Raw genomic sequence first — 14,074 nt, 5'->3', positions numbered from 1 at the left:
AGACACTGCAGCCTGTAGCCGTGTCAAAATATTATATAATTTTATGAACCTAACTGTCACATCATTCATGATTAAATCTATCATTTTTCACAATGTTTGAAAATATGTATTTCATTTCAACTTATCATATTTTATCGATTGATTAAAAATATTTTAAAACTATTTCCCACAATGTTATTGAAAACAAAGATTTCTAGGACACATGCTTCAGGACAACGGGTCCACATCACACATATCAAAGAGCAACATAAGGATGTTTCAAGCAAATCTTTAAATAAATTATATTTATAAAAGCAACAAAAATTTATCTAAAAGTTGTCAAACTTACCATCTTTTCATGCCATTACATTTTATGTAAGTCAAATGACATCCAGCTTTCGCCACCAGCATTATTAGGCTCGGACAGGCCAAAATATATGCAGGAGCATTCTGTATTAAAGGTCATAACCTAGCATAATACTTCCACGGAGTTCCATATTTTTAATATTGGTTGTGATTTCTTACTTAAACATTCAGAATAACACAATTTAACCAAAAGCTTTTGCCTAAATATGACATTTATCATGCACATGGACGGTATCTATGGCTGTAATTGATTGGCTGCCTAAGGCCAGGTGCTTGCATTTGATCAATCACGATCCTTGTAGCAGATTACAGCAAGATAGTGTCATTAGAAACTAATTTCTATCCAAATAAGATAGCATGTTACAGCTACGAAAATACTCCAGGGGTGATTACTGTCATATATTTCTAACACTGGACTGATAAAGCTGAAACTGAGAGTAATCCATCTTCCCAAAATGACACCAAATCTGCTGAAGAGGTTTTGATCAAACTTTTCAAATGGCCAACCATGGTTGCTTATTTTGCAGTCAGTTGCATGCTGACAGATATTAAAGGACTCAATTTTGGGAAAGGGATAATCCAAAATGTCAATCTTTTTAAATATACATTTAAACATGGGCTGTATGTAAACCAAACATAACAAAGCAGCACTGTGCTGAAGCTCACCTGGTACCTGCTGTACGGACCTTTGTTGCAATACGTCCATGCTAATTTTGCCTGAATATGCATATGCGCTAAACTTATCAGAAATGTACTTCTCCACCTTTGATAGGGATATTTTTGTCTCTCCATGATACTCAAAACGGATACTCATGTCAAGTGTATGTTTAAATAGAATGGCATATCTGATTATTAGGGCTGGGACGAGTCCAAATTTACTACCCGGGTACCATTCCCCCCTATTACCTAGCTGGGTACCCACTGTAGGCCTCAAGAGATAGGTACAAAATGTCCAATTGGGAATTTTTTTACCATAGCCCTGGCAAAACGTATTTGGATTCACGTATATAACAATCTGGTCATGCATACACTGATGTTGACTTTAGTTATATCTTTATTCAGCCATATAAAGTCAGAAGGAATGGGTGCATAATTTTTGTCATTAAACAATATATCATGTGACTAACCACAGGTCCGGGTAGTCCTGTGTGTACCTGGGTCCTACTCAGTACCCACCCGACCTGGGTAAAATGCATATACAAAATATTAGTAGTTTCAGTCATAGCTTTTTAGATAGATGCTAGTCTAAGGTAACGAGAACACATCTCCTAGACATACTATTCAATAAGACAAAAGTTATGTCTACATAGTTGAATAGATTTAAAGCTTTCAGATAAATACTAGCCCAAGGTATCAAGATCCCAACTCCCAGACATAATATCCAATAAGACAAAAGATATGTCTACATAGTCTTACAGATTGCCTTCAACTTATTTAAGTAAATCTGTCATCACCTATATTAGAAGAACATTCAGCAATTACTTCAATTTAGAGTCATTAAGGATTAGCCCCCATACAAGCTCGTCTATAGTGATACCATAATCTCTTTACAAGCATCCAGTAAATATGTCAACAAGATGAGTGCCAGTCCAACAGGATAAACAGGATTAAGTATTCCCCTCTGTCTCGCCATTCATTAACCACAGGGCACACCCCATCGTGTGTCAACCAATCATATTCCTTTTTTATTGTTCTAAGTTTTATTAAATACATACAGAAGCAAAATGTTAAGCAGAAGGGGTTTGACGCTCATACCAAGCAGACCTCTCTCTCACAGCCCAGAGGGTTGTACCGACTCTCTGTGGCACCCTCAGCTATATTTTAAAATATTGTAGATTGTTCATTGTTAATTGTTCTTGTAAATAAAACTGTGATTAGTCTCCTGTGACTCCGGCTCTTTGCTGGCTAATTCCCCCAAGAAAACCAGCACGCCATTTGGAAGGCTTTGTTCATCTGAACAGAACCATAATAAAATGATAAATAAGACACTACAGACATCCTGATGCTGTTTTGATTATAAAGGTCAGATGAGATATAAATACCTGTGTCTCCATGGCCATGAGACTTTATTCAACATGGCCTCTGTTCCCTCAGCTGTGAAATGATCTGTGATAGGATGAGATTGTGACGTCAATGGAAACCTTCCTGCAGCTTGTGATGTATGATCCCCAGGGAGCTGAGAATCCAATTGAATGCACAATGTCCCGTGAACGAGAGTAATGAGGTGTATCTACTCCCTCTGTGATGTTGCATCTTAGGCTATAAAGTGTATTATCATCACATGAAGGACTGCTTTGTGATGTGTAATTACATATTTTATCCAATCATGGAAGTTGAGGACTTGTATATATCCATCAAGAGAGATAGATCTGATCAGAGACTCTTTTTTCTATACCAGTACATAATCGTTCGTCACCACTCGCCCCTTTCCGTAACCTGCAAGAAGACTCATCCCCCTATCGATGAATGTTATGTGCGAAAATACGACAAACCAAACAGAATGCGCATATGACTTCAAGTACTTCGGTCAAAGAATCCCCCAGGAATAATTTTTGACTTAACATATGTCTTACATCTAAAAATATACCCAACATACAGTTTAATGTGTTCAAACATGCATTACGATACCGTAAGTCCCGATGTGTTTTAAGTAGCATCTGAAAAATATATATATATATGGGGAAATATATACGTGTTCATTACGCAACGAGTTGACAATTCTTTTAGTTATGCCCATTTGATGGAACCCACTCAACCACCCATAATCCTCCACCCACCCATCCACTCTCTCAACCACTCTCTCAACCACTCACTCAACCACTCACTCACCCAACCACTCACTCAACCACTCACTCAACCACGCACTCAATCACTCTCTCAACCACTCACTCAACCACTCACTCACTCAACCACTCACTCAATCACTCTCTCAACCACTCTCTCAACCACTCACTCAACCACCCATAATCCTCCACCCACCCATCCACTCTCTCAACCGCTCTCTCAACCACTCACTCACTCACTCAACCACTCACTCACTCAACCACTCACTCAACCACTCACTCAACCACGCACTCAATCACTCTCTCAACCACTCACTCAACCACTCACTCACTCAACCACTCACTCAATCACTCTCTCAACCACTCTCTCAACCACTCACTCAGCCACTCGCTCAACCACTCGCTCAACCACTCAACCACTCAACCACTCACTCACTCACTCACTCACTCACTCACTCACTCACTCACTCTTACAGATAGATCAGCCAAAGTTGGGGATGCCCAGTCGGGAGTACTACCTGCAGGCGGAGGACAAGGTGTATTTCCACGCATACTACAAGTACATGCTGGACGTGGCGCACCTGCTTGGGGCAGACATGCATAAGGCGCAGGACGAGCTGCACGAAGTCCTCGAGTTCGAGATCAAGCTGGCAAATGTGAGTTCCTGTGTTCATTATAATACTAAGAGAATAACCTATTCCAGAACCTTTTAATTTTCTTCCATTCTTGTCTTGTCACTTCAGTTACATTTTACTCCTGACCCATGGGCTGTGGTATAAGGAGCTTCCTAATCTGAAACAATCAGACTTTCTTTTGGCTTTGGTCAAGTGTCTTAAGTTGCACATTTTGTCACATCATCAGTGTTTGTTTGTTTGTTGTTTAACGTCACACTCATCAATATTCCAGCTTTATAATGGTGGTCTGTAAATAATTGAGTCTGTGCCAGACAGTCCAGTCATTAAAATCCATGCAATTAGGATACTATGACATGCCTCTAACGACAAGCATAGTCGCATGTTATGACAAGCATAGGTTGCGGAAGACCTCTTCTAACCCTGATCTTTACAAGGAACAAGCATAGGTTGCTGAAGACCAATTCTAACCCGGATCTTCATGGGCATATGATCAGTGTTTCAGTTTGCCAGGGGTCCGAGTCATTGACCATGTAAAAAGTAATTACTCACTTCTGATCTGAACCATCATTGTCACAATCTGAATGTCTGCTAATTCCCATGAGGACACTCAGTAAAACCCATGTTTTGGTAGAAAAATGCAGGAGAAATATGTTGATAGTATACAACATGATGAACATTGATAGACGATGAATTTTATTTAGCTGGAGTAGAAGTGGTTGATTTGAATTGGGATGTAACTCGGATTAACCAGGATCCTATTCAGCCCACTGGAAATGTCAAGTTGTATTTTGACAGAAAACTTTGGTTGGGTTGTTTGTTGTTTAATGCTGCACTCAGCAATATTCCAGCTATATGACAGCGGTCTGTAAATAATCGAGTCTGGACCAGACAATCCAGTGATTAATATCATGAGCATCGATCCACGCAATTGGTATAGATAACATGCATCAACCAAGTCAGCGAGCCTGACCACCCGATCCTGTTAGTCGTCTCTTACGACAAGCATAGTCACCTTTTACAGCAAGCATAGGTTGCTGAAGATCCATTCTTACACGGATCTTCACGTGTGACAGAAAACTTTGAAATATTGGTATGAAGGTTATCAGATGTGTCCAAATAATGGCTGATAGCTAGCCCTTTAACTTTGTTAGGCTTACAAGTTGTGGACTTCTGACATGAACAGTTAAAAAAGGTTTGACTGTAATTAGTGATTTTTTAAACTTCAAGAGAAAATCTAACATTGAGCAAGTTCTTCACAAAGGTGAATTTTTTACCATTCCAGTCTTAGATAACTTTTTCGAGAAAAACAACTTGGGTCAAGGACTTGGTCATGTTCAAATATTGAAAAAATGCTTCCTGAATAACCTTTAAAATAACATTAAAGCCTTGCCTAAACATTAGGAGTTGTCATTATACATCAAAACTGATTCCATATGACATGAAAGGAAAAATACTGGTAAATAACTGAAAATGAGTGACCCAGGTGTTCATGAAAAGGGTAATTATGTCCTGCCCTACCAGTTGCATCCAAAACATGCAACTTCTGAAATGAACAAAGTATAATTCTCATTCATATGAACTGATAATATGAACTAAACATCTTACTGATTCCTTAAGTCATGCAGATCCTGTGGGGTCAAGGTTACTCATCCTACCTTGACCATTTCCTCATGTTTGCAGGTGACAAAACCCCAGTCTGAGCGCCACGATACAGGCGCCATCTATGACAAGATGACCATTAAGGAGCTACAGCAAGTGACGCCAACCGTAAGTTCTTCACAGATGATGTTTCTAACTCCCATCCTTTTCTTTTCCTACCAACTTAACTTTTTGGGAAAACCAAAATAAATATTTGAAAATGGAATTTTATATATATTTTTATGGTTCGACCTACTGAACTTTTGGGCCAAAACAAGCCATAAAACAAAAGAAAAAAGGTTTGACCTAACAATGTGATGAAAGTTACTGCCAATCTCTGTGAAGCATGTTCACAGCTTTGGAACATATATTTTATGAGTGATTCGCACAAGTTTGCACTCATCTTCACCTTAAATTAGGCAAGCACAACATTTGAAATTCTGGAATTGCCTGCAAAATCATTTTTCAAAAATAATTTGTTCAAGTAAATATTGAAAAAAACTTGGCCTTCAGGTATAACAAAATGTGTTTGACTGTTCGGTCTGAAAATAAATTGTGGGTCAATTTTTTCAACTTAACTTTTCAGAGAAAATAAATTATATGTCTTAAAGAAGAGACCGATATAATATTCTTCCTCTTACTGAATATTAATGGTCAGTCCATTTACATTTCCACTGAGTTGACAACTAAAGTCATACTCTCATAATCTCTGTTCCCACTCGTATGTAAAAAACAAACACTGCATATTTACATTATACAATGATGTCTACTTGTCAAATGTTTATTCATATGTGCTGATACTTGTGTTTGTATGCTGCAGTTTGACTGGGTGCGATACTTCAACCTGTTCATGCCGTACCCAATCACAGAGCAGGAGCCGGTGGTCGTGTTTGCTGCGGAGTACCTTCACGACATGTTTAACACTGTCATGGAAACAGACAGACAGTAAGTCCATGCTCTCCCAGTTGCAATGAATCATGTCATATTTCTTTACTCTGTGATGCTTTTTGACATATATCCCTCACAACAAAAGGCAGATTGTGTACCAAATTAAAACAAACTAAGCAAAAGTTTTGAAAATGAGTTTTGTTGATTTCACCTCTCAGGACAGTCGTCAACTACATCATGTGGAGGGTCATTCTAAACTTTGCTGCTGAGTTGACAGAATCCTATCAACATGTGGGGCGCCAGTACAGACGAGTCCTACAGGTAGGCAGTGTTAAGATCAGCCCCACAGGTAGGCAGTGTTTAGATCAGCCTTACAGGTAGGCAGTGTTTAGATCAGCCCCACAGGTAGGCAGTGTTTGGATCAGCCCCACAGGTAGGCAGTGTTTGGATGACTCAGACAGGTAGGCAGTGTTTAGATCAGCCACACAGGTAGGCAGTGTTTAGATCAGCCCCACAGGTAGGCAGTGTTTAGATCAGCCCCACAGATAGGCAGTGTTTAGATCAGCCCCACAGATAGGCAGTGTTTAGATCAGCCCCACAGGTAGGCAGTGTTTGGAAGACTCCAACAGGTAGGCAGTGTTTGGATCAGCCACATAGGTAGACAGTGTTTGGATCAGCCCCACAGGTAGTCAGTGTTTAGATCAGTCCTACAGGTAGGCAGTGTTTGGATGAGCCCCACAGGTAGTCAGTGTTTGGATCAGCCCCACAGGTAGTCAGTGTTTAGATCAGTCCTACAGGTAGGCAGTGTTTGGATCAGCCACATAGGTAGACAGTGTTTAGATCAGTCCCACAGGTAGACAGTGTTTAGATCAGTCCCACAGGTAGTCAGTGTTTAGATCAGTCCCACAGGTAGACAGTGTTTGGATCAGCCCCACAGGTAGTCAGTGTTTAGATCAGTCCTACAGGTAGGCAGTGTTTGGATCAGCCACATAGGTAGACAGTGTTTAGATCAGTCCCACAGGTAGGCAGTGTTTAGATCAGCCCCACAGGTAGGCAGTGTTTAGATCAGCCCCACAGATAGGCAGTGTCTAGATCAGCCCCACAGGTAGGCAGTGTTTTATAAAACCCTACAGTTAGGCAGTGTTTAGATAAGCCCCACAGGTAGGCAGTGTTTAGATCAGCCCCACAGGTAGGCAGTGTTTGGAAGACTCCAACAGGTAGTCAGTGTTTAGATCAGTCCTACAGGTAGGCAGTGTTTAGATCAGCCCCACAGGAAGGCAGTGTTTGGATGACTACAACAGGTAGGCAGTGTTTAGATCAGTCCTACAGGTAGGCAGTGTTTAGATCAGCACCACAGGTAGGCAGTGTTTGGATGACTCCAACAGGTAGACAGTGTTTAGATCAGCCCCACAGGAAGGCAGTGTTTAGATCAGCCCCACAGGTAGGCAGTGTTTGGATGACTCCAACAGGTAGACAGTGTTTAGATCAGCCCCACACATAGGTAGTATGTGGATGACTCCCAACAGGTAGTCAGTGTTTAGATCAGCCCCACAGGAAGGCAGTGTTTAGATCAGCCCCACAGGTAGGCAGTGTTTATATCAGCCCCACAGGTAGGCAGTGTTTGGATGACTCCAACAGGTAGACAGTGTTTAGATCAGCCCCACAGGTAGGCAGTGTTTATATCAGCCCCACAGGTAGGCAGTGTTTAGATCAGCCCCACAGATAGGCAGTGTTTAGATCAGCCCCACAGGTGGGCAGTGTTTAGATCAGCCCCACAGATAGGCAGTGTTTAGATCAGCCCCACAGATGGGCAGTGTTTAGATCAGCCCCACAGATAGGCAGTGTTTAGATCAGCCCCACAGATAGGCAGTGTTTAGATCAGCCCCACAGATAGGCAGTGTTTAGATCAGCCCCACAGGTGGGCAGTGTTTAGATCAGCCCCACAGATAGGCAGTGTTTAGATCAGCCCCACAGATAGGCAGTGTTTAGATCAGCCCCACAGATGGGCAGTGTTTAGATCAGCCCCACAGGTGGACAGTGTTTAGATCAGCCCCACAGATAGGCAGTGTTTAGATCAGCCCCACAGGTGGGCAGTGTTGAGATCAGCCCCACAGATAGGCAGTGTTTAGATCAGCCCCACAGATAGGCAGTGTTTAGATCAGCCCCACAGATAGGCAGTGTTTAGATCAGCCCCACAGGTGGGTAGTGTTTAGATCAGCCCCACAGATAGGCAGTGTTTAGATCAGCCCCACAGGTGGGCAGTGTTTAGATCAGCCCCACAGGTAGGCAGTGTTTGGATGACTCCAACAGGTAGGCAGTGTTTAGATCAGCCCCACAGATAGGCAGTGTTTAGATCAGCCCCACAGGTGGGCAGTGTTTAGATCAGCCCCACAGGTAGGCAGTGTTTGGATGACTCCAACAGGTAGGCAGTGTTTATTTCAGCCCCACAGGTAGGCAGTGTTTAGATCAGCCCCACAGGTAGGCAGTGTTTAGATCAGCCCCACAGGTAGGCAGTGTTTGGATGACTCCAACAGGTAGGCAGTGTTTAGATCAGCCCCACAGATAGGCAGTGTTTAGATCAGCCCCACAGGTGGGCAGTGTTTAGATCAGCCCCACAGGTGGGCAGTGTTTAGATCAGCCCCACAGGTAGGCAGTGTTTGGATGACTCCAACAGGTAGGCAGTGTTTAGATCAGCCCCACAGATAGGCAGTGTTTAGATCAGCCCCACAGGTAGGCAGTGTTTAGATCAGCCCCACAGGTGGGCAGTGTTTAGATCAGCCCCACAGGTAGGCAGTGTTTGGATGACTCCAACAGGTAGGCAGTGTTTAGATCAGCCCCACAGGTAGGCAGTGTTTATATCAGCCCCACAGGTAGGCAGTGTTTAGATCAGCCCCACAGATAGGCAGTGTTTAGATCAGCCCCACAGGTAGGCAGTGTTTGGATGACTCCAACAGGTAGGCAGTGTTTAGATCAGCCCCACAGGTAGGCAGTGTTTGGATGACTCCAACAGGTAGGCAGTGTTTAGATCAGTCCTACAGGTGGACAGCATTCAGAATCAAAAGTATGAGCACAAAGGGTAATTTATTAGAGGGGAGTGGGGCCTGGTGAGATTAAGGCAGGATTTCAAATAATTTTCTTTTCAATAAAATGAACATATTTAGGGACTGGTAATGAATTATAGGGAGGGGGGTCATGAAAAAGTGATTGAAAAGCAATAATTGCTTTGATGAAAGCTGTTTTTACCCCACAACACAGGGCGTGAAACGTGACAAGATACGCTGGCAGAAGTGCGTGGAGTACGTCAACAAGCGGATGGGCATGGCCGTGGGCAGCATGTTCATCAGAGACAACTTCAAGAAGGAGAGCAAGGACACGGTATGATGGACGAAATGTTGCTGGACTGAGCATGTCAGTTTTAATGCCACTTTGTAATATTTCAGCTATATCATGGCATGTCAGGTTAATGTTGAAGGAAAACCGACAGTGGTACAGTGAGTGAGTGAAAACGGTTTTACGCCGCTTTTAGCAATATTCCAGCAATATCACGGCAGGGGACACCAGAAATGGGCTTCACACATTGTACCCATGTCGGGAATCGAACCCGGGTCTTCGGCGTGAGACACTGGTACAGGTCGATAAACTCTGTTCTGACAATGAAATTAATAATCATTACCAGATTGAATCTGGTCTCAAACTTACAATCAGCAGATCCTTGCATGGCTAAGGGACGTGACTCTTCTTAGTAAGTTACAGTTAGAGCACCTTAGACCATTGAGTTACCTATAGCTGTTCCTCCTCGGTGATCACCTACACAAGCTACCAGTTTTGATTCCAAACATAGAATGATAATTATCATAGTAGCTTCTGAGAGTTTCTTCTGCTTCGGTCCTAGGTTACATAAGGTGTCACCTTAGGCAAGACACTTTGTACACAATATGCCTCTGTTCACCCAGCAGTGAATGGGTACCCTGTCGGATGAGATGGCAACACATGTGCCTCACATGGCAACTTGATTTGTATACTCCCCAGGAGGCTGAGAATGAAACTTAATCAAATAATTTTGCGGCATCAGCATTCAGTTGGAGAATGGACTCTGGCACATTATATATTGACCCTAATTTTCTGACATATTACATAATTTTATTTTTTGTGTATTTGCATCGTTCTTTATTTCAGTAATGACAAAAAATTCAAAGAAGGTCAATGTCAGTTTTATTTCTTCATTTATATTTTACTCAACACCATTTCTTTTTAGATCTCATGTATTTTATGATTTATAGTTTTATTTTATTATCGAACATGGGACCTAAATCAATGAGTTGAAATTTTGAAAGCTGACTGGATCCCAAATGTATTTGTGCAGGCTTTGGAGATGATCCACGATATCCGAGAAGCCTTCAACGAACTCCTGGAAGAGAACCATTGGATGGATGAAATCACAAAGTCATTTGCCAAGGAGAAGGTACTGGGTTATGTACACTCCCCAGGGAGTTGAAAATGCAGTTTGAATGCACAATTCATTATCATTATCATCATCTATTATTATTATTGTTATTATTGTTATTATTATTATTATTATTATTATTATTATTATTATTATTATTACCTGCCACGAAGTGGAAGGGGGATATAGAAATGGGTGCTGTCTGTCAGTCTGTCACGTTTCGTTTCCAGAGCAGAACTAAAAAAACATGAGAGAAATCTCAACTAAACTTGGCACATACATAGGTCTAGTGGTGAACTGGTGCCTTTTGATAGTTTGGGAGTTTTAAAAAATTATTTTTGAGTTTCCATGGCAGTATAGCCCCTTTCTGGAGCAGATCTTGAAAATTTCTTCACCAAACTTGGCCCATAGATAGGTTTATTATTAGTTTTAAAAATTTATTTTTCGAGTTTCTATTGTAATGACTTTGACTTTGACTGACAATGGCAGTTGTGCTCGTTTCTGGAGGCCTAATGCCTTGCAAACAACTGGACATGTCATATTGGCGGGGCATATGAGTATATCATGCTTGTTGTTGTTGTTGTTGTTATTGTTGTTGTTGTTATAAATGGTGAATATTTTATCTGCAGGCCAATGCTATGAATGAACGAATCGGCTACCCAGATTTCATCAAGGACAGCAAGAAACTGGATGAAAAATATAGCCTGGTTAGTGTCCAGTAGGGAAGTCAATAATAAGGCTGGAATTTTGTTTACAGCATGCAATGGTGGCTAAGGTAACCCAAGACGGTGTTCAGTCTTGGATCCCTTAGTTTTGTGTGTTTTGAATCTAAGGTTATTGCGGATTCTGAGGATGTGACCTTTCACCACCACACCCCTGGCGTGGCTGATTTCAATGGTAGACATTTGCATCTCTGAAGCTGTACAATGTACAGAACATGTGTGTTGGGATTTTAGTCAGTGGTTGCAATGTCAAAACCTTTTCGAAAGTGAATGCGAATCTTGGGAAATAATCTGACTTGTTTTATTTTTCCTGGTTAAGGAAAGTTCGGTGTCTCCTAATTATGAGTGTCTGTCTCTACCCCTCTTCTTATCAATTTGTGTCCAGACATTGGACCGCTTTCTTCCAGTCTGCAACAAGCATGTACGTAAACTGGAGATGTAAATAAACTATTGCACGTCTGTCTCATTTCTCCTGATTGGCTACTTCAGTTTTTGGCAAAGGACTCCAGTCCATTATATCCCAACCCGTGCTTGAGGTGAGGTGATACCATGCCACAGTTTAACATGGATATCCTACTCAGACATTCTATACTGACTCCTAGCCTACCAGTCTTTATTTTATACACTTTATGCCGAGTGCCGGGCAGGGTAAAAACAAGTACCATCTTTTAACGTCTTACATATGACTAACCGGGGATCGAACCACCAACCTTTCACTCTCTGGGCAGATGCTCATAAATGTAAACATCATCGCAGTTTTAGACTCTCACTGATTCACCTTACTGAACCATCGTCAGTCATCACTCAAAGAGTGAATGAAAGAGAAAAGGAGTACATATAGTTACCTAAGCTCTCTAACACCTGTAGCAGTTATTTAGGTTGTGAATATATGGGGGTAGAAATACTTAATTACTACAAATCTAAACGATTAAAGGATATATATATTATTTCTAAATTAAGACGATATTTACTTATGTGAGTTCCGATTGTTGTGTTCAGCTGCAGTTTGACGCACAGCAGTACTTCAGGAACATCCTACGAGTGGAGGAATACAGCGCCATCAACATGATGAGGAAACTGCGTGAACCGGTCCGGAAGGACACGTAAGTCCCACTGATGTCGTATTGAAAGAAGCACCCCATAAATGCCCAGGAACAATGAGGCAGTTGATTTCTTGTCTCGAGGTGGTTTTATACTACTCAAAAGAAGTTAAGGTCACTCTGATTCTTTTATGTTACTATAGTTAATCTGTCATGCCAAATGATGTGTAACACGACACTTTGGGAAACCCCTACGTAAGCCTATTCAGAACGTTGGTAAGCAGTTTATTGAGAAAGAAGGCATAACATCAATGTATGGAGCTTGAAAGTAGTTCCTGGAGCTGGGTGACATCATTTGCATATTTATCGGATTTATCACACCGATAACACCAGCTATTAAATGATAAAACCTGTTCTAATTTCAGTTGGGAGCAGGACCCTGCCGTTGTGAATGCTTTCTACAATCCCAACAGGAATGATATCGGTATGTTGTGAATGCTTATTGGTATGTTGTGAATGCTTATCGGTATGTCGTGAATGCTTTCTACAATCCCAACAGGAATGATATCAATATGTTGTGATTGCTTATCAGTATGTTGTGAATGCTTTATACAATCCCTACAGGAATGACATTGGTATGTTGTGAATGCTTATCAGTATGTTGTGAATGCTTTATACAATCCCTACAGGAATGATATCAGTATGTTGTGAATGCTTATCGGTATGTTGTGAATGCTTTCTACAATCCCTACAGGAATGATATCAGTATGTTGTGAATGCTTATCGGTATGTCGTAAATGCTTTCTACAATCTCTACAGGAGTGATATGGGTATGTTGTGAATGCTTTCTACAATCCCTAGGGAATGATATTGGTATGAGGGATGGAGGTAGGGAGTGAGAGAGAGATTCAGAAAACTACTGATAACCTTTATGTTTTTTAGGAAATGTAACATTTGATACCTCTGACCAAGGCTGTCAATTCCAAATGAAAGTTCATCTCCTAAATGAGCACAAGAAGTTGTGTTACTGTTGTTCTTCTATTAAACAAATGGATATCTCTGACATGTCATGTTGATGTTGCAGTGTTTCCAGCCGGCATCCTCCAGCCGCTCTTCTACAGCAGACATTTTCCCAAGTAAGGAACTGTCACTTTGCTTTAAGTTTGTTGTACGTCTCTTCATAACAAGTCTTACAGAATTTCAGCTTTCTCTCTTTCTCGTTTTTGAGATCCTTACAAGCTTTTCTTACAAAAACCCGAACACTTTTTCACATTTTTAGAATATTTATATACCGGGTACATGTATATCCTTTTTCGGCAAACATGTAATTATAATTTTGTCAACAAACACAAGTCTTTTTATTGTGAGTGTGTGTGTGAGAGAGAGAGAGAGAGAGACAGACACACACACACTTCCTCACACACACACACACACACACACACACACTCCCTCACACACACACACAAACACACACACACACACACACACACACACACACACACACACAGCCAACCAAATGACCCGCCACCTATCCACCCCAACCCCATTATATCATAAAGATCATCACTAAGTGCAACTG

General features: G+C 41.4%; 1 protein-coding gene across 5 annotated transcripts in view; it reads left to right on the top strand.

Annotated features, from left to right (window-relative positions):
• LOC124152356 (neprilysin-1-like) overlaps positions 1–14,074 on the top strand; it is an 87,568-nt gene that overhangs the window by 61,686 nt on the left and 11,808 nt on the right. For all 5 annotated transcript variants that reach the window (XM_046525278.2, XM_046525279.2, XM_046525277.2 and 2 more), the window contains 10 exons: positions 3,605–3,784; positions 5,444–5,530; positions 6,222–6,346; positions 6,508–6,610; positions 9,545–9,664; positions 10,653–10,751; positions 11,363–11,440; positions 12,455–12,558; positions 12,921–12,979; positions 13,580–13,631. In XM_046525278.2, the coding sequence (XP_046381234.1) occupies positions 3,605–3,784; positions 5,444–5,530; positions 6,222–6,346; positions 6,508–6,610; positions 9,545–9,664; positions 10,653–10,751; positions 11,363–11,440; positions 12,455–12,558; positions 12,921–12,979; positions 13,580–13,631 (1,007 nt within the window). The remainder of the gene's footprint in view (positions 1–3,604; positions 3,785–5,443; positions 5,531–6,221; positions 6,347–6,507; positions 6,611–9,544; positions 9,665–10,652; positions 10,752–11,362; positions 11,441–12,454; positions 12,559–12,920; positions 12,980–13,579; positions 13,632–14,074) is intronic.

Source organism: Haliotis rufescens, unplaced genomic scaffold, assembly GCF_023055435.1.
Source record: "Haliotis rufescens isolate VD_foot unplaced genomic scaffold, xgHalRufe1.0.p SCAF_13, whole genome shotgun sequence".
Taxonomy (NCBI): Eukaryota; Metazoa; Mollusca; class Gastropoda; order Lepetellida; family Haliotidae; genus Haliotis; species Haliotis rufescens.
Note: the sequence above shows the minus strand (reverse complement) of the source record. Positions and strands in the feature narration are given on the sequence as shown.